The sequence below is a fragment of the Typopeltis vanoorti genome, chromosome 7 (assembly GCF_054136105.1).
Source record: "Typopeltis vanoorti isolate ZY-2024b chromosome 7, IOZ_Tvanoo_1.0, whole genome shotgun sequence".
In the NCBI taxonomy this organism is placed as follows: domain Eukaryota; kingdom Metazoa; phylum Arthropoda; class Arachnida; order Uropygi; family Thelyphonidae; genus Typopeltis; species Typopeltis vanoorti.
In genome coordinates, this window is record NC_143555.1 from 7,271,860 (window position 1) to 7,297,217 (window position 25,358).

The 25,358-nt window shown below is 35.1% G+C and overlaps 1 protein-coding gene across 4 annotated transcripts in view; it reads left to right on the top strand.

The window, feature by feature from the left end:
- The window catches only part of LOC150104472 (uncharacterized), a 209,024-nt gene that overhangs the window by 99,528 nt on the left and 84,138 nt on the right, over positions 1–25,358 (top strand). For all 4 annotated transcript variants that reach the window (XM_090395653.1, XM_090395655.1, XM_090395656.1 and 1 more), the window contains one exon: positions 17,119–17,191. In XM_090395653.1, the coding sequence (XP_090251779.1) occupies positions 17,119–17,191 (73 nt within the window). The remainder of the gene's footprint in view (positions 1–17,118; positions 17,192–25,358) is intronic.

Here is a 25,358-nt window from a genome sequence, read left to right on the forward strand (position 1 = left end):
CAGCTTTCAGATCCATAAGTTAAAACTGGTTTGAACACTGCCTTGTATACAGCTAATTTAGTGTTCCGACTAATTTCTCTCTTATTCCATATGAATTTATTCAATTGACTTCCCACCATACCAGCTTTGCTGATTCTGTTATCTATTTCTATATTTAATTTACCATCTTCAGTAAAAATCGTGCCTAAGTAGCTGAAATGTTTTACTTGTTCCACAGTTTCTCCATTCACAACACAGTTGACATTTTCAATGATTCTGCCTATTTTCATTGTCTTTGTCTTTTTATTGCTGACCTTCATACCATATCTATTACAACAGCTATTCAATTTAGTCAGAGAATCTTGCAGACTTGTAGCGGATTTATTTAGAAGTATAACATCATCTGCATAAAGCAAAGAGCTGACATTAACATCTCCAATTTTGATATCAGGTTTAATACCACTTTCCTTCATAATATGATCCATATAGATAATGAATAACAGAGGGGATAATGTACATCCTTGTCTCACACCAGATTTAACATTAAACCATCTTCCTGTACTTCCTTCAATTCTAACTGCTGACTTACAACTCAAATAAAGACTAAGTATTGCTTGATATAATACCCCATTGACACCATATAACTGCAGCGTATTGAATAGCTTCTCTCTTGGCACCTTGTCATATGCGTTTTCCAAATTGACAAAACTTAAATACAGATCTTTGTTATATTCCCATGCTTTCTTGACTATTTGTCGTAAAGTGAAGATCTGATCCTGACAGCCTCTATTTGGCCTGAATCCAGCTTGTTCTTCACCCAGCTTTTCTTCCACAATTCTTCTCAACCGTTTCTCAAGTATACTTGCATAGATCTTACCAGGAACACTCAGTAGGGAAATACCTCTGTAATTCTCACATTCAGTTTTATTTCCCTTTTTATATATGGGTACTATGAGAGCTCTACTCCAATCATCAGGAATTCGTCCCTCTGTCCAGGCTTACTGAATTATGCAATGCAGCCACTGTAAGACTTTTATACCACCATACTTCAGCATTTCTGGTCGAATATCATCTACTCCTGCTGCCTTTCCACATTTCAAGCCTTTGATGGCTTTTTCTACTTCAAGTATGGATATGTATTCCTGACTGCATGCCTGGTCAGTGTTTTTTACCACTGCGCTGTCATCACTGCTTGTTTCATTTAGCAGTTTTTCAAAGTAATTACTCCATACTTCAAAGATATCTTTTTTTTTTGTTTTCATGTCACCTTTATCATCTCTAACTCCTTTTACAGCACTCTTTCCTCCATTCCTAAGCTTCTTCAACAACCTTCAGAATATTTTGCCACCTTCTTGATATTTATTTTCTATATTCTTGCCAAAGTCTTCCCATGACTTTTGTTTAGCTAGTTTTACACAGTGTTTAGCTTTCTTACATTTGTCTCTGTATTCTGTAAGAGACAAAGCTGACTTATTTGCCAGGAACTTTTGATATGCTTTCTTCTTTTTCTTCACTGCCTCTTTAACTTCCTGTGTCCACCAGGGAGTTCTGATTTTTTTATCCTTGCACACAACCTCACCACATGCCTCTCTGGCAGAATCAATCAATGTTTTCTTCAGAGTTTGCCACTGAATTTCCAAGCTTTGATTCCTGTTCTCAAACTCTTTCATTTTCTTTTCAATAATCTTTGTGTATTTTAGTCTACAGTTCCCATCTGAGTGCTGCTCACCTTTTATTCGCTTTAAAACTTTCTTACATGTTATTCTTTTCAGTATGAAATTCAATTTTATCCTGCTCAAGACTAAATAGTGATCACTTCCAATTTCAAATCCTCTGTACACTCTGGTGTCCTGCACCAGGGAGAAAACATCACTATCAACAATAACATAGTCAATGAGACTTTTCTTATTCCTAGCCTCTTCTCTCCATGTGAATTTGTGCACATTTTTATGTTGGAACATGGTGTTAGTAATAACCAGTCCATGTCCTGAGCAGAAATCCAACAGGTATTTGCCATTATTATTAGCTTTGCTCTTTTCTCCAAATTTTCCCAAAATATTTTTGTATGTCTCGCAATCATTTCCTACTCTGCTATTTAGATCCCCAACAAGGACCAACTTTTTCTTTTTCATTGTGTCAGTTGCTTTTTCTAAAGCTTCAAAAAATTCCTCCACTTCTATCTTAGTAGAGCCTTCTGTGGGACCATAGGCACAAATAAGTCTCATTGTCCAGTTCCCCATTCTCATATTTGCCCACATTACTCTACTTGAGACTGACTGCCATTCAAGAAGATTAGCCTCGTATTTTGTGTTGAATAGTATGGCTACTCCTTCTTTTCCTTGCTTGTCATTGCCTGAATATAACATTTTGTATTTATTGCTCAGAAAGATCTCACCAGTTTTGATCTTTTTTGTTTCAGTCACCCCTATTATGTCGATCTGGTACTTATCTAATTCCTCAGCTAGCTCCATTTCTTTGCCATTCAGGCTTCTTACATTGATAGTACCGATCTTTAACTCTGGTGATGTTGAGTTGGGGTTTGTTTTCAGATTTGTTCCAGTAGCTGACTTTTCGCTATTCGCCCTGGTTCCCTGGCGAAAACAACGGGGGCCTTGTTTAACCGGGTGATGCCCCAGCTGGCATGAAATTTTGTCATGTTGTACCATCATTTTTTATTTTGGTTTAACCAATTAGAATACAATTTGGTCGGCTAAATCCCAAATTGCCAGCCCATCCTCGTTCGTTCAGTATCAAAGTAGATACCCAACAGGGTGCACCACGAGAAGGTGAGGATTTGACATTAGGTCAGAAGCCCTGGTCGGTTCTCCGCATTCCTTTAAAGGCTATGTGGAGGTCTCCTCTCAGTTATACAGCTTTGACCCTTAAGCATCCCCATTAAATATTGTTTATTTAAAAAATATTTCTTTTTGCTATGTATTCTGATTTACAGTATCGTAAAAGTAATAGTAAAAAATTTTTGAATTTGAATTTATTTAAATTGTCATCTAAATAAAAATGCTGAAACTAGAAATTAAAATTGCCTGCTTTGAAATGCCATGTAGGAGTAGAATGTTTTAAAGTACATGTCACTTATACCATACAAGGCCTGGTTCAAGTCAAGCTAGGCTGCTAATCATGAATGTTTTCACTGTAAATTTTCTCAAAAGAAGGTCATTAAAAAAATAATAATAAATAAATAAAAAATGATAATGATGTTGAAATGCATTTAGCCTTCTTATGTTTCTACAAAAGGAAAATTGACTGGAAGTGTATCTGAAGTCTTCATGTTTTGCCAAACAGAATTATAGAATTTTGGGTAAATTCTACTTTATTGCTTGGTGAAGGTTTAGTTTCTTTAAAAGAATTTCTGAAAAATACTAGAAAATGCTATTCTTACTTTCAAATGGCATTTGAAACCATTAGATTTAAGATGTTATTCTGATCAGAATTCAAAGAGAGATTTACTGTTCGTTTGATTTATTGTTGGCAATCCTAATGAAATTCACAATCTGTTGTAAATATATTTTTATAGGAGATGATGTAGTGCACACCAAGTCTCCTTGCACATATAATCCCAATACAGATAGTCATTTCATTACTACAAATGATTCGTTAATATGTTTAGGTTTGAATTTTAAAGCAATTCTAAAAGAAATGGTTTATGATAAAATGAAAGTAGTTGTTCAAATAAACTAAACACCTTCTGGAGAACATTAAGAAGATTTAATGCTCCTGTAGTCAATGAAATAGATCTATGATTTCAGGAAAGGAATTGGAGCAGAGATGTATTACATCATCATCATCAAATTCCTGCCATGTACCCTCAAGGGGTGTACAGGATATGACAGTACTACATGAAAAAATTACATCATTACTAACTTCCTATCTACAATTTTCCTCCAAATCAGTCTGTTACTTGTCAAGACTCCAACATTATCAGATCTTATATTTCTATCGTCTAAGGCACTTTGTACCGTATCAATCCACCTATATCTTGGTCTTCCTCTGGGTCGTTTTCCTGCCAACCTGGCAGAGAACACTTGTTTTGCTAATCTTTCCTCTCCCATTCTATTTAAGTGACCATACCACCTGAGATTAGCTCTGCTAACGCATTCCTGGATGCTGACAATGTCAAGTTCTTTCCTAATATCCTCATTTTTAATATGATATTGCTATTGATGCCATCTGTTCACGCCTCTAATCTTTCTCAGGACTCTCATATCTGCGGTCTCTAGTCTTTGGTGAAGTGTTTTACTTCTGACCCAGCTCTCAGATCCATAAGTTAAAATTGGTTTGAACAGTCTTGTATACAGCTAATTTAGTGTTCCGACTAATTTCTTTCTTATTCCATATGAATTTATTCAATTGACTTCCCACGATACCAGCTTTGCTGATTCTGTTGTCTATTTCTATATTTAGTTTACCATCTTCAGTAAAAATTGTGCCTAAGTAGCTGAAATGTTTTACTTGTTCCACAGGTTCTCCATTCACAACACAGTTGACATTTTCAATGATTCTGCCTATTTTCATTGTCTTTGTCTTTTTATTGCTGACCTTCATACCATATCTATTACAACAGCTATTCAATTTAGTCAGAGAATCTTGCAGACTTGTAGCGGATTTATTTAGAAGTATAACATCATCCGCATAAAGCAAAGAGCCGACATTAACATCTCCAATTTTGTATTACATATGCAAAACAATTCTCGTAATAGAGATATGCTGATCTCCAATGCTTCACGCTATCTTTTCATTTTTCACAAGTTGATGGGTAACTATTATTAGCAGTATCTGACACAAGCAATGTATAACTGCATACCAAAGGTTAAGCAAGTAAATAGATTAGGAGTGAAATGGATGAACAGTAAAATCAAGCAAACTGTGTTGGAAAAGAAAATGCTATAGGGTTGGTGGTGCTCAGATCCATGAAGAGTATAAAATGCAGGCTAGGATGGTGACAAGCATGGTAAAGAACGAAAAGGTGCAATATGAGAAGAGATTGGCTGGTCTGGACAAGGTTAATTCAGGAGAATTTTCCTGCTCTTTGGCAAGCAAGAAAGAGAATAATTATGGCAGGTTGACACTGGTGGATAGTCATGGCAACAGTGACTTGCAAAGAATATAATGGAATTATTGAGCATTCATACTGGTGTAAATGATGCTGTGCAATATATAGAAGAGAGGCAAGTATTAGGAGAATTGGAAGTGAAAGAATCAGTGGTATCAGGTGTTGATTGGGTTAGATGTTAATAAGGCTGTGGGAATGGATAACATATCACCACCTTATTCTCAAAGAATGTGCACAACAGTTAGCTATGCCCTTGACGTGGTTGTTTAATGAAAGTCTTGCATTGGGTAGAGTTCCTAAGGAATGGAAAGAAGGCAAAATAGTACCACTCCACAAGCATAGTTCTAGGACAGAAGTTTCCAATTATAGACCACTCTGTATAACTGCAGTTGTAGTCAATGTGTTGGAGAGATTTGTTCTGAATAGAGTACAGCTTTGGGTTGATCAAAATAGCATTCTTTATGATGATCAGTGGATTTGTAAAAGATAGGTCTTGTTATAGCAATTTATTGCATTTTATGATAAGGTAATGAGTGTATTAGATAGGGGAGAATCATATATACAGTGATATTCTTGGACTTTGCAAAAGTGTTTGATAGATTGCCACATGATAAGTTGATGTATAAGTTGCTGAGGATGGGAATAGATAATATATTGGTTAGATGGATCTGAGATTGGCTCTCTGAGCGATACCATCAAGTTGTGTATGATGGAGCAGAGTTTCAAAAAAAACAAGGGTAACCAGTGGTGTTCCTCAGGGTTCTCTTCTTGGACCCCTGCTGTGTTTAACTTATTTATAAATGATATATCATGTAGACGGACTGGAGATCTTCAGTGGTTTGCTGATGATGCAAAGTTGGGGAGAATTATAAGTAACACTGCTGATGTTAATTCCCTTCAGGAAGATTTCAGTAGACTGAAATCTTTTGGTTTGGACAAAGGAGTAGGATTGTAGTTTTAAGTGCAAAGTGTTGCATTTTGGAGTGCAGAAATATAAAGCTCTTTACTGTATTGATAGCATACTGAATTTTAAGATTCAGTATGCTATATTGCAGCAAGTGGATGAGATTCAGGATTTGGGAGTGGTAGTTGACAGTAAACTGAAGTTTACAGGGCATATTGCAAGTGTTGCAAAGATTGCACATCGTAGTGCTACTATGATAAGAAGTACTCTAACTTGTAGGGATAAGGAATGGTTGTGCCACTTTATAAAGCACTGGTCAGACTACACTTGGACTGTTGTGCTCAGATTTGGTCACCTGGTTTTCAATGTGATGTGGAACCATTGGAGAGGATCCAGAGATGAGTGACTTAAGAAAATATCTGGACTTTGGAATGCTGGCTATGGAGAGAGGTCAAAGAAATATGGATTGCAGAGATTGGTGGATAGGAAGAAAAGATGTGATATGATACGATAGAGACATTTAAGTTAGTGAGAGGATTTTATTGGATTAATCCAGAGGAGGAATAAAAAAAAGAGTAGAAGGCAAGAGGCAGAGACCATTCCTAGAAGGTATGTAAGAGTGTGGTGAGAGGGATGTGAGTAGATTTTTTACATGGAGAATTGTCATTGAGTGGAGCACATTACTAGAATGAGTTGTTAAATGTAAGGAGCGTTAAGAATTTTAAGATTCAGTATGCTAAATATGTTGTCATTTAAATGAACCTCCAACGATGGGTGTGCTGACTCCATGGAGGGTGTAATAATAACAATTCTAAACAACCACAAAATAAATTGTCTACCAAAGACTTATGCATATTGATTTATGCTCTAAGATGTAAAAATTATATCTTAATGTGGGCAACTTTATCAATTCATAGTCATTATACATATGTTTGTATACAAAATTAAACAACAAATGATTACTCTTTCTTCATCTCAAAAATAGCTGCTGTTGCTGTAAAATTCAAGAAATCATGATGAGTTATTTTGCCCATTTTACTATTTCCAGTGGTTCATGGTAGGTCCATGAATATACTGAGAAAGCAATGTCTTATATCAGAAGTTATGGTAGACCACCACCCAGTTTCTTGCCCATATGTTCAGTGCTAAATACATTAGAATCTCTCTTAACCAGCAACAATGGTACTTTGCTGATTCCAGACATGAGATTTTGCCAGATAATTGAATATATATTTCGAGAACATACCTGTTCATGTTTTGTGATGCCATCTGTAGAAATTGCAGCATACGAAGTTCATTGGTCGTGTTTTTTAATCTCCCCCCCATAATTAAATAAATAACATCAAAAATTGTGTGGATTTTTTAAAATTTAAAACACACACACATAATTTTATATTTCACAAAATCAAATTTAAACAGCATTTAAAAATTACAGTATGCATTATCACATGAAAATTGTTGTGAATTTTTTTAGTGTGATAATATAACAACTTCGAATGTCTGCCTGCTTACAAGATTGTCGCTGGAGCTTTAAAAATTCGCCGTGTATACAATGAATACAAAATTATTCTCATAGACAGGCTTATACGTTGGTTATGCATTACTAAATCACTTAAGGAATTGACAACATAGATACGAAAATAAATTAAATTACACTTTAATAAATATTTCCGATATTTCGACGTCACGTTGCCATCTTCAAAAGGAACTTACAAAAAAGGCACGTGCATGTATTCACTATAACACAGTAACTGAGAATGAAGTGCTGAAGCTATTGTTCTCCTAAAAGTCCTGATGGTGCACCCTAGCAGGCTAAGTAGGTGTTCTTGGCCGTTGGACTGAAGGTCTGCTGATGTAAGCCTCCCAAATTTGGGGCAGTCTCATACAACCAAATTTGTTGAGGTTTAGAGAGTTTCTTAGGGCTGAGGCTGATTCCATAAATAGTCTTTCGAATTTGTATTTGCTACGGTGTATTACTGTAGCTTTCTTCCACCGTATTCTGTGATATGTATCTAGAGCATGGTCTGCAAGACCAGAATGGCTGTACTTGTGAAAACGGATGTAGTCCTTGTGTTCAGAAATTCTGATATTCGCTGTCCTGCCTGTTTAGCCAAAGTAAGACAGTTTACAGCTGCAAGGGACCAGGTAGGTCTAGGGGAAGTGGTTAGTCTTTAGTGGAGCAGATAAGGGATGCTAATTTTCTGTATGGTCTATCATTTCTATATGTCAAGTCATTGAGAACAATAGCTTCATCACTTCATTCTCAGTTACTGTGTTGTAGTGCCTACGTGCACATGCCTTTTTTGTAAGTTCCTTTTGAAGATGGCAACATGACGTTGCTGAAACATCAGAAATATTTATTAAAGTGTAATTTAATTTATATTCGTATCTATGTTGTCAGTTCCTTAAGTGATTTAGGAATACAAAATTAATAACAGAAAAATTCATGTAAAAAGATTATTTAATAGTATAATTTTCGCCTGTGTGTCACAGTCATCTTCAGTAAATTTTAAGCTCAAATTAAACAACTGACAATTCCAAAAAGCGTCACCTAAGTAGCTAGTGTATGATAACTAAAAAGATCAATAAATTTCCTAACAATAACAAAAAAAAAAAAAAATATATATATATATATATATATACAATAAAAAGTTAGGAAAGATTAGCTGATTTGTAAAGTACTGTCTCTCAAAGGGGATAGACGTAAACCATCAGATCTGTTTAAGTTAGGAGAGTGAAGTAAAGTTTCACATGTTTCTTTATAAAGCCGTTCTATGAGGAACCGACTTTTGTGACGGACCCTTGTCTTTTACCAATGAACTCTATGTCTAGTGAAGATGGCATGTTCTGCAAGTCCAGACTGTTCAGGTTCAAGGTATTGAATATAAGACTGGTGTTCTTCTAGCTGAATAGAGGCAGACCTTCCTGTTTGTCCGAAATAAGATAATCCACAAAAGCAAGGAATCTGGTAAACACCTGGATAATTAAGATGTGGAAGCTTGTCCTTAGGAGAAGTGAGAAAGGCGGAGATTTTTCTGAATGGTCGAAAGACAACAAAAATATTCAGTGGTTTTAAAACTTCTGCTATACGTTCGCTAATGCCTTGTACATACGGGATAGGAATGCACGTTATTTCTTCTGTATTTGAAGAGGAAGACATATTAAAGCTACTCAAAGCTGTTTTGATGAAGGAATTCTTATATTCATTAGATAGAAAGGAAGAAGTAATATATTGCAGTTCTTTCCATAATAGATCGTCTGAAGAACAAAAGGAGTGGGCATGATGAATCAGTGTTTTAATAGTTCCTGCCTTTTGACTGGGATGGTGATGAGATTCAGCATGGATATAATGTCCTGTATGAGTCTTCTTTCTATAGAGAAATGTAGGTTACCTTCTGGTTGGCGAAGAATTAGAAGATCTAAAAAGGCTAACTGCTTATTTGATTCTACTCTTCTAGGGTAAACTGGATCCTTGGATGAAGTGCATTTAACTTAGTGAGAAACTGTTGAAGTTCATCAGAAGAGCTTCCATATAGCAAAAATGTCATCGACATATCTGAACCAATGAGTAGGTCTGGGAGAAATGTCAAAGATACGTTGTTCAAAATGTTCCATAAAGAAGTTGGAGATAGCAGGAGAAGGAGGATTGTCCATTGCTGTTCCTTCAATTTGTTGATACAACTTATTTTTAAAGGAAAAATAACCAGAATGTATTACAGAATTAAATATTTTTACAATGTCTGAAGGAAATCCTGTTGCAGTAATTCAATGCTGTCAGATAAAGGAACTTTGTAAATAAAGAAACAATATTTAAACTGATCATGATATCCGAAACATCCAAATGAAGATCTGAAATTTTATTTTTGAAATCCTAAGTATTTTTTTATATAAATATCAGTTCTTCTAGTTGAAGAAGTGAGAAGATTTGATAAAAATTTTGAAATTTTGTAAGTGGGACAACCTATGCAATCTACAACTGGCCTCAACGGAACGCCTGGTTTATGAATTTTCGGAAGACCATACAATCTAGGCGGACGACCTAGATTGTATGGTCTGTGACACACAGGCGAAAATTATACTATTAAATAATCTTTTTACGTGAGTTTTTCCGTTATTAATTTTGTATTTATATGTCTGCTCACGGTTTGCCATTATTAAAACTTGTATACAATGAAGTTTCATAACATCATGTTCTGACATAGATGAACATTGCTCAGCAAATCTTATGAAAGTCTGCAATCCTTCATCAGCTTCCTTCCATGTAACTTTCTTGGTCTGTTTGCCGTCATCCTCCTCATCATCTTTCTCCTTTCTCAGTACATGTTTGATTATTTCATTGTCACCAAGAGAGAGTGAGTGATGGGAACGGAATTGTCTACATCCACCCAAGCCTGCACCCAACCTTCTCTGCATGTGTTACTAAATCCAAGATGTCAGACGTTTTAAAACCACGAAAATCTTCATCCCTTGATTCGTCATCTTCACATGATCATTGGCCACAACAGCGACGTAAAGTAATGTTCTTTACATTCTTACAGGCAAGAGACAAAGTAAATACGGTGTCTTTTAATGTGAGCTGTTTTTGAAAATCTTGGACTCTACCTTCAAAGTTCACACATCGACACATAAAAAGGGAGCAGTAGTTTATCATTATATTCTCAATGACTTCTTGGTCATTGGCTGGACAAGGCTTGTTACACTGGGTGGTAGAAACATAACACAAATGTTTTCCACATTTAAGTGTTCAGCTGGGGGTTGGGTGTGGCAATTGTCCAACAAAAGAATCACTTTTCTGTCTGGTGGTAAACTCTTTTCTCTTAAATGCTCCTTCACACTGGGCACAAATACACCATGAAACCATTCTTTGAATATGTCACAATCCATCCATGTGTTCTTTTGTGCCCGATAATGGATAGGCAGATTTCTCACATTTTTAAAGCACCGTAGATTGTGGTACTTGCCTACCACTGACAATCTTACTTTGTGCATACCACCACAGTTACACAGTCGTTGTTCTGCTTAAAGCCCATCAGCGAGGCTTCCATCACACAAGCCAAAGTCAACATGGGAAGACACTTCCATAACAATCCAGTCTCATCGGCATTATATATTTGTTCCGCAGTCATATTATTTTCGTCCACAATTTTCTGAAATTGTTCAATAAACTCTTTTGCAGACACTTCATCAGCACTCCTCTGTTCACCAGACACATCTAATTTATGGATTCCATGCCTTTCTTTGAATTGGTTAAGTAACCCAACAGAAAATCCACAGTTGCCTTGCATCTTCATTTTCCCGTGCAATTCCTTCACTTTTTCTTGCACCATCGGTCCAGAAATGCAAGCTCCCTCTGATCGTTTCAGGGCAAACCACTTGTATTACACATGATCTAATTCTTCATACTGGGATTGGTGTACAGTTTTCCAATTTTCTGCAGCTTTTGTAGATTCTGTTTGCATCATGAATTTCTGGAGTTGGCCACCTTGTTTCTTTGTATTGTACAAAGTTGAATTTCCAACTTTATATTCCTCCATTAATTTCGTTTTGCTGACACCTCTCTCCATTTTCTCCAGCAATTCGAGTTTTAATTTAACTTGAGAGTGAGAAACATTTCTCTTATGTTTTGCGGGAGTAGCCATAGCGATACCATGGAGTGTACATATATACGAATGCGGTTTGTTGTTGCAAGTTCTGGCTGTGCAATATACAAAACAACCCATGTGATCTCTCTCTCTTAGCCAATGAGCCACTGGTAGTATTGTGTGAAGCATACGTTCAGTAGTTGCGTGCCCCACACGACTTGGCTGTGCATACGACAGTGTTGCCAGAATGCAAGCCCATTGCATATTTTTCTTATCTCATAGACTTAAATTTCTAAGTTTAAATTTAGACCTTTGAAAGTGCCATTGTTTTGGTATTGCTGGTTAATTGGGTGCTGATTACAAGAGATTTTACTGTATCTAGAATTTCATCATCAAAAAATACTGATATGTATCCTCAGGGTACATATCATATATGTGATTGGAGTAGAGTTCCAATAAGAATCTATTCACAAAAAACATAAATACATAAAATAAAGCTAAATGTGAGAATTACTGAGAAGTTTCTGTGGTATGTTTGTTTGTGGTAAGATTTATGCAAGAGTACTTGAAAAGAGGCTCAGAAAGGATGTAGAACTGTGTGTTGAGTGCTGGGAGAAACTTGTATTAGAAGTTTAATGGAATGAGACAGTACAGGAAAAGATTAAAAATATTTAATTCTTCCAATATTTCATCTCAGTTACAGAGACATCATCAGGAGTACAATGTGAGACTTGTAACACACAAACAGGCAACACAAAAGTAAGTGACACATGTGGATGTAAGTCGAGTGTATCTCCTAGCTAGGTGGGGTGCCCTCTGTGGACATCTATCAGCAGCCTAGAATGTCAATTGGTAAGTATTAATGTTCCCCATATTTTGGGAAGTTTTATGCAACCATATTTATTCAAATTAGGTTGATTTTTAAAAGCAGTGGCAGAAATATTGGAAGAGTTAAATATTATTTTTAATCCTTTCCCAGTGCTATTTCACCCCATTAAAATTCGAGCATAGGTCTACAGAATATTGTGATGACAGTACTACCTGAAAATTTACATCATTACTAACTTCTCATCTATAATTTTTCTCGAAATTAATCTGTTATCTGTCACGATTCCAGTATTGTCAGATGTTATTTCATTCTTCTAAAGCTCTTCATACTTTATCAATCTAGTTGGATATTGGTCTTCCTCTGGGTCTTTTCTTGGCAAAAAACATTGTTTTGATAATCTTTCATTTCTAATTGTTTAAGATCCTTTTTGATATCTTCATTTTAATGTAATTTTGCCACTGATTCTATCTGTTTTATCCTCCCCCCAAGCTTTCTCAAAACTCTCATGTCTTCTCCAGTCTTTGATCAAGTGTTTTATTTCTAATCCAACTCTCAGATCCATAAGTTAAAATAGGTTTGAACACTGTCTTGTACTGTATATTAGTTAATGTTTTGACTAATTTCTCTCTTATTCCATATAATTTTATTCAGTTGACTTCCTACTATATCAGCTTTGTCAATTCCGTTGTCTATTTCCATGTTTAATTTGCCTTCTTCACAAAAAAGTGTGCCTAAATAACTATGTTTTAATTATGCTACCATTCTCCATTCAGGATGCAGTTCATTTTTAATGTTCCTGCTTACTTTCATCATCTTTATTTCATTGCTGATTTACAAACTAAATTTATTACAGCACTGATTCAGTTTAACCAGGTTTGCAACTTTTAACCTTTTATGGATGGGAGTAACATCAAATAAAATAAAAAAAAAAGTTTAGTAAGCTAAGTAAATACACAAAAAAATCTCCAGATATTGAAGCTATAGATCATATGCTTAGATCAGGAGGAAGGCCTAGAAGTAATTCTTATTGTTTCTGACTAGAACTGAACCTGTAATGGTTGCAGGACCATTCCAGGTTCTGGTTGCCTAAAATTATGAAACTAGGAATTTTCCGCATGGCTACATAGGTAACTTTTATTATTTTATTATAATAAAAATGTGTGTGTGTATTTTTTTTTATTTATCTTTTGTACCTTGTTACTTCTGTTGGAATGCATTAACACACACACACACACAGCTATTAGATATATATGGTGATTTAAAAGTAATCGCCCATTTCTGACTAGGTAAAAATTAATAAAAACTACAAAAGATATAAAAATAAATTTTTTAAAAAATCCTTATCTCACCCACAGTATTAATCTATAGGTTTAGAATCTTTTATGGATGGGAGTCACAGTAAAAGAAAAAGTTAACTAGAAATGTTGCCGCTTGGCTACATAGGCAGCTTTTATTATATTATATCATAATAAAAATTATAATATTTTTTGGTTACTTCCATCATAAAGCATACTTACATACATCAGTTGATATGTGGTATTTAAAAGCAAACACATTAGTGCTGGATATGCAAGAAGTATTTACTATAGTGTTTTTTGTGTTTATGGGAAAGCAGAGCATTTATAGAACATTATGTTCTGAAAATATGGCCTTCACTATAGGATTTTACATCAGGAAAAGAGAGCATAAAACAAAAATATTTTTGATTGTCTCAAGAAAATATTACTACCTGTATGTTATACTGGAACATGTTATTTCTTTTGTCCAAGACTTAAAAAAATTACCTGCATTACAATACTTAACTGCAAGATTTCAGGATGTTTCACAAAACAAACTTTAGTATGTATTTGTTGGACTTCAAATTCATCATCATCATCATACGTATCAAGGATTTAGGCCTAGTATGGCCTGTTCCGGCCTTAGAAGTCATCGTTGAATCGTTTAAGAGGACGTCCTGGTTTTCTTTTTCCTAATGGCTTGTACTTTAAGGCTTGTTTTGGTAATCTTTCTGTTTCCATTCTTTGAACGTGTTCCATCCATCTATGTTTATATTTTTTAATTTTTTCAATTACTGGTTCTTGGTTTAATTCTTTCATAATATCTTCGTTTCTTTTGTGATCAAATAGGGTATACTTTGCCGTTTTTCTCATAAACTTCATTTCTGCTGCTGTTGTTAATCTTTGTCTTTTTGTTTTATTGTCCAGATTTCGCTTCCATACATTAAGACCGGTAGGGCTAATGTATTGTATACTTTTAGCCTGGTTTGTTTTTGAACTAGGTTTGGTTTAAATATAGAGTTAATTACTCCTGTTATTTTTAAATATTTTGCAATTTTTATGTTTATATCTTTTTCATTTTCATAAGTGATCATACATCCTAGGTAGTTAAATGAATTCACCTGTTCTAAGATCTTGTTATATATTACTATTTTAGTTCTTGCTGGATCTTGTCCTTTAAAGGACATAGTTTTTGATTTTTCCGTTGATATTATCATACCACAATCTTTGGATATCTCATTTAGATTTAAAATAGCTTTCTGTAAGTTATCTTCAGAATTTGTAATTATTATTTGGTCGTCTGCAAAGAGGAGAGTGTTTAAGTTAACTGTAGGTGAAAGTTTAATTCCTTGATGTAAATTTTTACTCCATTTTATTATTATTTCATTTAAGTAGATATTAAAAAGAGTTGCTGAGAGGGGACATCCCTGTCGGACCCCTTGGTTTATCTCTCTTGTATATGATAGCTTGTGATTTAATCTTATTTGTATTTGATTATTTTCATATATACTTGTGACAGCTTTTAGGATATTATTTGGTATTTGTCTTTCTTTTAATATGTTAAATAATATGTTTCTTTTAACTTTGTCAAATGCTTTTTCAAAGTCAATAAATGCAATATGTGTTTCTAAATTATATTCTCTTCTTTTCTCTATTATTAATTTTAGGCAGAAGGCTGGATACATGATCGTCCTTTTCTAAATCCATTTTGTACCTCTAGAATAAAGTTTTCGGAATATTTCATTAGTCTGTTATTTAAGATTCTGCTGTATATTTTGTAACATGAATTTAGTATACTGATACCTCTATAGATTTTAGGGTCATCTCTATTACCTTTCTTAAAGATAGGAATCACAATTGCTTTTTTCCATTCTATTGGGGGGGGATACCAGTTGAGTAAGTTTTATTTAAAAATAATAAGAGTCTTCCTTTGAATCTTGTTCCTGCGTATTTATATAGTTCTGAACCTAGCTTATCTTCTCCGGGTGATTTTCCATTTCTTGTTTCTTTCAGGCTGATTTCTAATTCTTCTTCAGTTATTTCCTTTTCATTTTCGTTAATTGTTTGCCAGTTGTCTTTTTTAAAATATTTGTCTGTCCACAGTTCTGTGTAGTAATTTAGGTTTCAGAAAACAAACTTTAGTAGTATGTATTTGTTGGACTTCAAATTAAGAAGTAGAATTTAAAAATTCTCACTAAAACAGAACTAGAGGCTTGGAAATCATTCAAAGATATTGTTTGAAGGGTTTTGAGACAAAAGTAAATCGGAAAATCCAAAAACTGGGTTATAAGTACCACATGATGGGAGGCAATAATGTCTAAAGATTACTTTCATTCTCATCTAGACTTCATTATTGAAAAACCTTGTAATGAGTAATGAGCAGAGTATGGAAATATGATTTCACCATAGAGTTAATTCTCAATATCTCCATGTGTCTAGCCCACACTGATGAGACCTCAATAAAGATTGAAACCAGTCTGATTGGAGACCTTTCCCCATAATGCATAGCATTATAAATGCCTGAGAAGGTAACATGCTATGCATTATATCAAGTGTCTTTGTATACAATTACTCGAGTCTTTATTTTACCCATGCATGAGCAAACTAAAGTTTCCTCATTCTTGTGTAAAATAAAAATGAAAATAAGAATATAATTTTTTGTCAACTATAATTTATCATTCTTTGATATTATGATGTGGGGGGAGATGATTATATAAATCTGGAATTTTTTAGTATGCTAATACTGGTTATTATCTTCACACTAAATCTTTCCACAGTATTAGCCTTAGGTTTGGTGTCATCATTATTTTGAAGAATGGCATGTTCCAGTTAGCATGTCTTTTCATGCAAATGAGTTACAGCAGTTATTCTATTTAGTTATGGAATCTTGAAGACTTGTACTGAATTTAAATATCGATTTTGATATCAGTTTTAATGCAACTTTTCTTTATAATGTAATATTTATGGGCAGAGGTTGCCAAGATTAAAGCAAACATCTGTGGTGTATTGCAGTATCTTTTAGAAACTAGTTTAAAAATGGTTCAGGGTATCAAGACATTGATGTGGGTTATCCAGCATTCTGATAGGTAGACAGAGAATTTATTTTATATCATTATTGATAGCGAATATGATCTTCTAAGACACCAAAATATGAGATCTGATAGTATTGATGTCCTAACAGATTAATTTGGAGGATATTTGTCAATAGAACTCAGTAACAGTGTAAACTTTTCATGTAGTACTATTTTGTATCCTGTCTTTATGGTATATATCAGGAATTATGAGTATCTTATCACATCTTCTTTGATAGCAAAAATATTTTCTCCAAGTGATTATTGCATTACTGTTGACTGTATAAATCATTCTTCATTATTCTGTGAATTTAAGTTGTATCAGTATATATTCTGTTCAAATGAATGTAATTTATTTAGTTTTTTGTGCATGTGAATAATATGTGTATATGTGTTATTTATAATTAGAAAGAAACAAACAACAGCAGATAGCAATGACTCATCTCTAGTTGCAGCTAGTGCAGGAGTAGTAAGTACTTGTGTAAGTGCATCCTATGCATTTAATTTTTTATTTTATTTCATAAATACTGTATTGCTTGAAATAAATCAATTATTTCCATTGCAGATGATTAACTTGATTTTTTAGATTGCTTTCTTGAGATTGGATTTTAACTATTTTCACAATTCAGTTTCATCACTTGATAGCTCATTTACAGATGGCGGAAATACCTGCTTAGGATATAGACAAATGATTGCTAACATCATGTCCCAACTTAAAAATGTTTAGATTGTGGAGCAAACAAGTAAAACAGCAGTCCTTATTGATAAGAATACCTTCATGAGAGTGCAAGATGCAAGCATGTACAAAGGATTTGAAATAGGAAGTGGCCACCACCTGTTGCTGAACAGAATAAAGGTGTGTGTGTGTGTGTGCCAAAGTTTTGTAAAGAATGTTTCAGCAATTCTCAGATGTCAGCTGCACTCAAGCATTGACTTATGTAGTTAATGAGATCCTGTATTTACTGTCTTACTCTTATTTATTTCCATCACAGACGTTTCAGTGACAGCACTACTTTTTTTTTTGTAGGAACAGATTATTATTATTTTACTGTTGTTTAAATGCTTAGGCTAAGTTTTGATTCATTTCTCCATCAAACTTATGCAGTATTATTAAACAAGACAAATCAATAAATATGAAAGCTGCCAGAAAAAAAGTTAGATTAATTATTTAACATTCTGGTCAATTTGGAAAACTCTTGAAAGCTTAATTTGCAGTAAAATTGAAATTATAATTTCAAGGAAAAATGCTTCTGTGGAAGTTGGAGGTTCTGCTGGACTTGCAACTCTTTATATTTTTCAAATGTTCTTTAGAGAGATGTCATCCTTTTTGATTTATAAAAAAAATAATAACAATGGAAACCTGTATAATCCTATTGCATTTGTTGGTTTGAAGAATCAGAATCATTCTTTTAGAGTAGTTCATTACTTAGGCTAATTTCCTGCATACTGCAGTCACTTCCTTTCTTAAGAAGCATTTTTGGTTCTATAACTAGTTCATCCTCCTCTGAAATCTCACCTGTCCTTTGTACTTTCAACTTTCTTAGATTAGTCAGCACTTCGATGTCTTCATCATTCACATCAAGGTTCAGCTGATGCTATCTGGACAGTTCACTAGAAATTCTTTGAAGAGCATCAACCTTATTCAATCCTTTGATGCTATGGATAAACTATAGATAAATTTTCTTCCAAATTACAGCAGTATTCTTGATGGCATAGATGTATTTCTTCCAAAATTCCCATTGCTCCATTCAGCTCTCACCTCTGGCAGCAATTACTGTGTAAATGTCCTGCATGTAGTATGTTTTGGATGTTGTTGTTTTGGAGTAATGTTTGAATAACTCTGATCCATAGACAGAATCCAGAATCAGGAAAATTGAAATATTGGGGAGAATGTTTAGGATGAAAGTCACCCAAATCTACTGGATGTCCCATTGCATTATCAAACACAAGCAAAATCTTGAAAGATATGTCCTCTAGCAATATTTCTGCAAAGCAAGAACACAAGTTGACCAAAACCACTTCTTAGATTACGCAGTTGTCACCTAGATTTTTCTTGAGGATGTCTATAAATGTCTGCTAGAAAGCTCAGCATGTGTGTATTGAGAGCTTGAGGATTCTTTGTATGATGGGCAATTATGAATTATCAGGGTTTCTGGATTATGTGACCCACTTTAACTCAGTCAGTATCGGCAATGCTCTTTGATTGGGAAAACCTGCTTTGAATCCCATCTGGGACAAAAAGAACCTTTATAAAGGCTTTTCACTTGAAGCTGACTTAACTGGTCTCATAACTGATGTTGATGGCATGATTTTTCCCTCTTGGAAACTTGGGTTTTTCATTCCTGAAAAACTGGCCAGAAGAACACATGCAATTAACAGACATTGCCTCATAGCCTTCATTGCTTTAACTCCAAATAGCTAGTAGCTAGATTATGTAAAAAATTAATTAAAAAAATATAGCAAAAAAAATCCTTAGCCAACAATCCCTGTCTCTAATGTTTTGTCCATTGAGTGTAGGTAAGTTAATTGCTGCAACATAAATTAGTGGTTAGGAAATTGTAACAATGTTTATGTTTCTTGACTGTATCTGCAGCAGAGACTCATCCATTGATTATACTTTGAGGCTCATCCTCTCAGTCAAAGGATGAATCTCAATGGATCACACTATGGTGGTCCTCTACTAACTGCAACTTTCAGACCAGTACCTGCATTGTCTGCAGACAATTTGGTGCTTGCATGTCACACTTGAATGGTGCAGCATTGGAAGTAGTGGCCACCTAGTCTCATTAGCTGGCTTGATGCTTCCGTTCTAGTGGCCTCTTCACCAGAGCAATCACACCATAACAGTGCAAAAGCAACTCTATCTAGTATTGCCTTTTTCAGTGCATGAGGCATGAATGATATTGTTGCGGTGGCTAGATGAGATTCTGATTTAGAGGCATTCAATCATCGTATCACATAAGAACCCAGGTGTTCAGTTCTCATTGTGTGTGAAGCATGACATGGCATGTATCTAGTCAGAGCATTGCCTCAATAACAACTATACATACATATTGCGATGCAGTGACACTTCACTAAATCCCAGGTCAGAGTTGTCGCAGATTTGGCCAGTCAACGCACACTTTTATCTAATAATTGATGTGTATGAAGGTATTGCCTTGATACACCTAACATCAGCTTAAGACACCATATGAAAGTAAGGTTTACTGTATAAAACAGCCAAAAAACTCTAAAATTATTAAAACAAGTGCTCTCCAATAGGAAAATAAAAATTTCTCTGGATTCACAAAAAAAAAAGCAGAACATTTATCCTGCGGGATGGATTGCCACAAGGATCTGTTCTTGCCCCACCTCCATTCAACCTGTACACAAGGAACATCCTTCCAACAGCTAGTCGAAAGTTTATCTATGCTAATAACATAGCAATTGCCATCCAAGACAGTACCTTCCAAAATCTTCAGGAAATAGCAAAGATTTGAGCTCAGTGCAAAACTACTTGGAAAGCTGGGGACCATCTCCTAACCCCAGCAAAACTATTGTTTCAGCTTTCCACCTAAATAACTGTGAGGCTCATAGAAAAAAAAAATAAACTTCTGCAACTGGAGTCTAACATACTGTATACTGTGAAAACATTTGGTAAACACTAAGCTAAAGTTACCTTAAAGTTATAGATGAGAGAGAGAGATTGTCTGTCTTGTGATTTTTTTTTTTTTTTGTATAATAATATGGGTAGAGATATGATTACCAAAGTTTCAACAAAAATAATGTGTAGCAAACATACTCTTTCTTCTCCTGTCTGTGTATTAATGTTACACAAAAAAGTTAAACTTGTCTTTGTTGTGTGTGTATAAACAAGGTCATTGACACAACTTGGGGCTGTAATGTCTTGACTTTTAGAACAGCAGCCCCGACTCTGGTCTTTCTAGTTGCAGAGTATTGTTTGCCAGTTTGAAGCTGAAGTCACCACATGACTTGTTGACACACAGCTTAACATAACAATAGAACTTTCTCTGGTACCTTAAGATCTACTCCTCTCCCTTGGTTGTCTGTTCTTTCCCACATAACTCTTCCATGCTTCAGGAGAGAAGAAACTAACATCAAAGAAATAAATAAAGTCAGAAATATTATGTACCTTCCTATAAAGCAAGATAACTCTCCACCTCTAGCTCACCTCCTTATCTCTAGATTTCCCATCTGGCTTGTGGGAATACCAGGTGATGGTCCCCAGGATTGGTGGAGCAAACTCAGGAACAGACTACAAATAAGTACCTGATTACAGATCTAACCATCAAACCTCCAGATCTTAATCTATCTTGATACCTCTGGAGCCAGATAAACAGATTTAGGATTGCACAAAGCCACTGTGCCCACTTGTTACATCTGTGGGGAATTTCACAGTTGCCTTTTTGCATGTGCAGTGCTATGCAGACTGCTGATGACTGATGACTGCTCCACACACTCCTTCCCTGGAGGTCTTAAGAATTTACATTCACTCTCAGATAGTGCCATTGATTGGTTAACTGTTAGTCTGTATATAATTTTGCTCATTAATTTCTTGTATTTTTTCCCCATATGCTAATGAAATAAATTAATCTGACACTTCCTGCACATTTACCTCATTACGTTCATGACAATGGACAGTGATGACATGGTGGCAGCACCTCTCTACGACCATCACAATGCTTTGTTTTAATTAGACACTTGGATTCTCCTGGTCGGTTCCAGTTCTGATTGGCTGCTAGTTGCCAGCCAAAACAGGCATGCCACACTGGACTCACTTAGTTCCATCACCGGACAGTTTCGCCCAGTCCTGGTGCAGTGCCATACCTGTTTGGACCCACCAGCTTGACTGGTCCAGTCCTCAGAGCCAATCTTTGTGCCAAGGTTACAGATCCATTTTACTGACTTCCCTTATGTACATGACTCTACTGAGTGCTCACCTTGAAGACCTGTTGTTGATGTGGGTGTGGTCAGTCATGAAAATCATAGTCTCCCTTGGCAGGAGTGCTGTGGACACTGCAGGAGGCTTGGCACTTTATTCGTACCCTGCTTTTGTATGTAAGCATAGAATTATATGCATGAAATTGACTCATTAAAAATAGGAAGACTTCTGAAGCTGAAGGAGCAGGATTTATTTATAGATGAGAGAGAGAGATTGTCTGTCTTGTGATTTTTTTTTTTTTTTTTTTTTTGTATAATAATATGGGTAGAGATATGATTACCAAAGTTTCAACAAAAATAATGTGTGGCAAACATACTCTTTCTTCTCCTGTCTGTGTATTAATGTTACACAAAAAAGTTAAACTTGTCTTTGTTGTGTGTGTATGTTGGCAGACAATTTTTCAGTTTGAACAAATATACAAAAGGCATTATGGATGCATGCATAAGACCTCATTGGTGAAAACAGTGCAAAATCAGTGCATTTTTTTTTTTTTTGCAGGAAAATTAAGCCCTGCTACTTTGCATAGCATATGTTTGGTTTACTTTATCTTGTCAGGTTTATATCCTGACAGGTTAATCTTACGATTACTGTCAACACTTGATGGGTAAGTCAGGAAGATGTGTGAAAGAATGCAACAAATATATACCTATGTCAGTTGAAATTTTAACATCTGTGTGTTAAGGCTTAAGTGCTGGGAAAAACTCATGATAACAGCTTTATAGAGTGAAACAGCACTAGGAAATGATTAAAAGAAGTATTTAATGCTTCCAAAATTTCATCTCAGTTACAGAGACATCATCAGGAGTACAAAATGTGACTTGTAACACACACAAAGGCAGTACAACAAAACTAACTGAAACATGTGGGAAGAAAGACTAGAGTCCTAATTACTTTATCCTGATGGTGTCCACAGGGTGCCCCCCTATGGACACCATTTGGTGGCCTAGGATATAAAAATAATCTAGACCTTTAGATTATCATCCTACAAAATCCGAAATCAAGAAACTAAAAAGTCTACTCAAAACGTTTCTTCCTGGCCTCTTAATATCACAAAAAACTCGAACCTTTCACAGTTGCCATACCCCTTGGATACATGGCTTGCCTAAAATTCATAAACCCAATTCTCCCTTACAACCCATAGTAGATACCACTGATTCTCCCTGCTATAAATAACCAAACAATTATCAAATTTTCTTGCTCCCCTTACTGGTCACACCACATCATACATAAAAAATTCTTCCTATTTTAAAAGCATCATTGAAAATATGATTGTTGATGATACTGATATTCTAGTGAGTTCTGACATCACAGCATTGTTCACAAACATTCCCTTAAATGACACACCTTATTACTGCACTTCAGTAATAAGGTGTGTCGTTATGTTTTAATGTAACATTAAAAAACGTTTTCACACTTGATATTATTTACCTCTTTTCCTTTGCTATCCATTCCGGTTATTTCTCTTGGGAAAACAATATATATATAAACAAATAGGGGGTACACCTCTATGGGGTCTCCCCTCTCACCCTCCCCTTGCCAATTTTTTTAATGGAAGATTCTGAAAAACAAGCTACTGGCTCAGCACCTCTCAAATCTTCTATCTGGTTGAGATATGTGGATGTCGTCTTTCCTATTTGGTCTCATGGCCCAGACACAGATACTTTTCTATGTCACCTCAATAACCTTCACCCTTGAATCCAGTTTACTATGGAAAAGGAAACTATAATAGTCTGGCCTTTCTAGACACCTTGATCACCCGCCTACCTCACGGTAACCTGTCCTTTTCAGTATATACAGTTGTACTCTTTCTGAGTACAACATACGAAGACAGGTGTTGATCAATGTGATCAACACCACCCATGGTATGGTTGTAATCCAACACAAGTTGCAGTTTTTTTGTTCTTCCTTTGCGCATCTCTATATCTACCATTGATGTAATGTGAATGGTAGAGATAAGGGAGATATTCTTCTTGTCCTTCCATTTCATTACACACACTTTTTCCTCTCTGAAAACCAATTACTTCTCCAGTTTTCAATTTTTTATTCTTCAATTCGCTGGGTACTTCTTTTCGTGATATGCGTAATGTTCCATAAACATCAGTCTTATTTATTATCAATAGATCAGCTAATCCAGGTGAATTATAGAAATTGTCCATAGTCAAACAATAACCTTTATTCAATGAAGGTTTCATCACAGTCATCACTATTTGCAAAGACATTGGAAGATTGGACACTGGACTAAAATCTCTGTCCAGAATAGTATTCTTGCCAGTATAGATTATAAAATTATTGCCATATCCACTTTGTGATTCACATAATAAGTATGTTTTTAATGCCGAATCTGGCCCTTTTGAGAGTAATGTGTTGCACTCATCCCAGACGACCTTTATAAAGCAATAAACTTTCGTCAATAGTCACCAATATCTCTGGCATAATCGAATTGCCAAATTTTCTATTCAAATCTTCATAAATTGGCCAGATTTTGTTGAGTTTTGGGCGAAGGTGATTTGCTGGATCAAATTCATCATTATTTGAAAAATGTAGAAATTGTTTTATGGCCTCGAAGTGTTTCCTGCTCATACAATCCGGAAAAAATGGTATATATAATAATGGATTTTTTGTCCAATAATGACAGTATTCTGGTTTTCTTACTATACTTTGCAAAAGTACAACAGCCAAAAATACTCTGATTTCATTTGGATTTGTGTCATACCAAGAAGTCTTTTCTTTACCAAGGGTATGACTCCTTGCATATCTATTTGTTTCATCCACAACACATTGAATCAATTGATCATCAAAAAAAAGCTCGAAGAAATTTAGGCAGTTATAATCGCCAACATCAATATTTTTATACCGGGAGCTTCTGTGGAAGCAATGGTGGAGGTGGATGAGCATCTTGTTGTATTGGATACCATTGTCAGGCTAAAGCAAGAGTTTCATCATCAGTACTTTCATCTTCTGAAATAGCATCAACTTCTGAATCACTGCCACTGTGTTCTAAAGTTTCATCTTCTGAACTAAATAACCAGTCTTGATCACTATTCATGATAGGGTAATAAATATAACTTAAAAATAAATAACAAACAAATGTTATAAAATATAAATGGCCTCGATGTAAATGGCACTCTAGTGAACAAATGCACAATTACAAAACAAAGAATTGACATTCACAGGCAATAGTGGACAAAAAATGTGCAAACGAAATAGCTGATACATGCCATTGACAACTTTTCTCAGCTGAAAGGAAATGGGCACAAAATTGTCTAGCATGTATATTCGGTTGTATTTATATGTGAAACCTAAATTTCATGGTCACAAGTATTAACTCGGCTGTGTGGAAAAAAAATTCAGTTTCTTGGATCCGAGTTAAGTCGGTTGAGTGTGCGTTAAGGGATTAACTGACCCTTGCATGTCGTCTAACTTCTGGTATAGCACCATATCCAGTTAATCCTCAACTTACAACAGGGGTTCTGCTCTGACAATCCCATTGTAATCATGTTAGAGGCTTAATGGATTTTTTACAACACTCAGAAAGAATTAAAATAGAATTTAATACTTCCTATATTTCGTCCTAGTCACTAGGACATCAACAGGGATTACAAAAGCAATTAATGTAACATATACACAAATAACAAACAATACTAAGCCCAACCACGTGGGTGACAATAAAGTCCTATCTAGGTAGAGCGCCCTCTAAGGGCAGTAG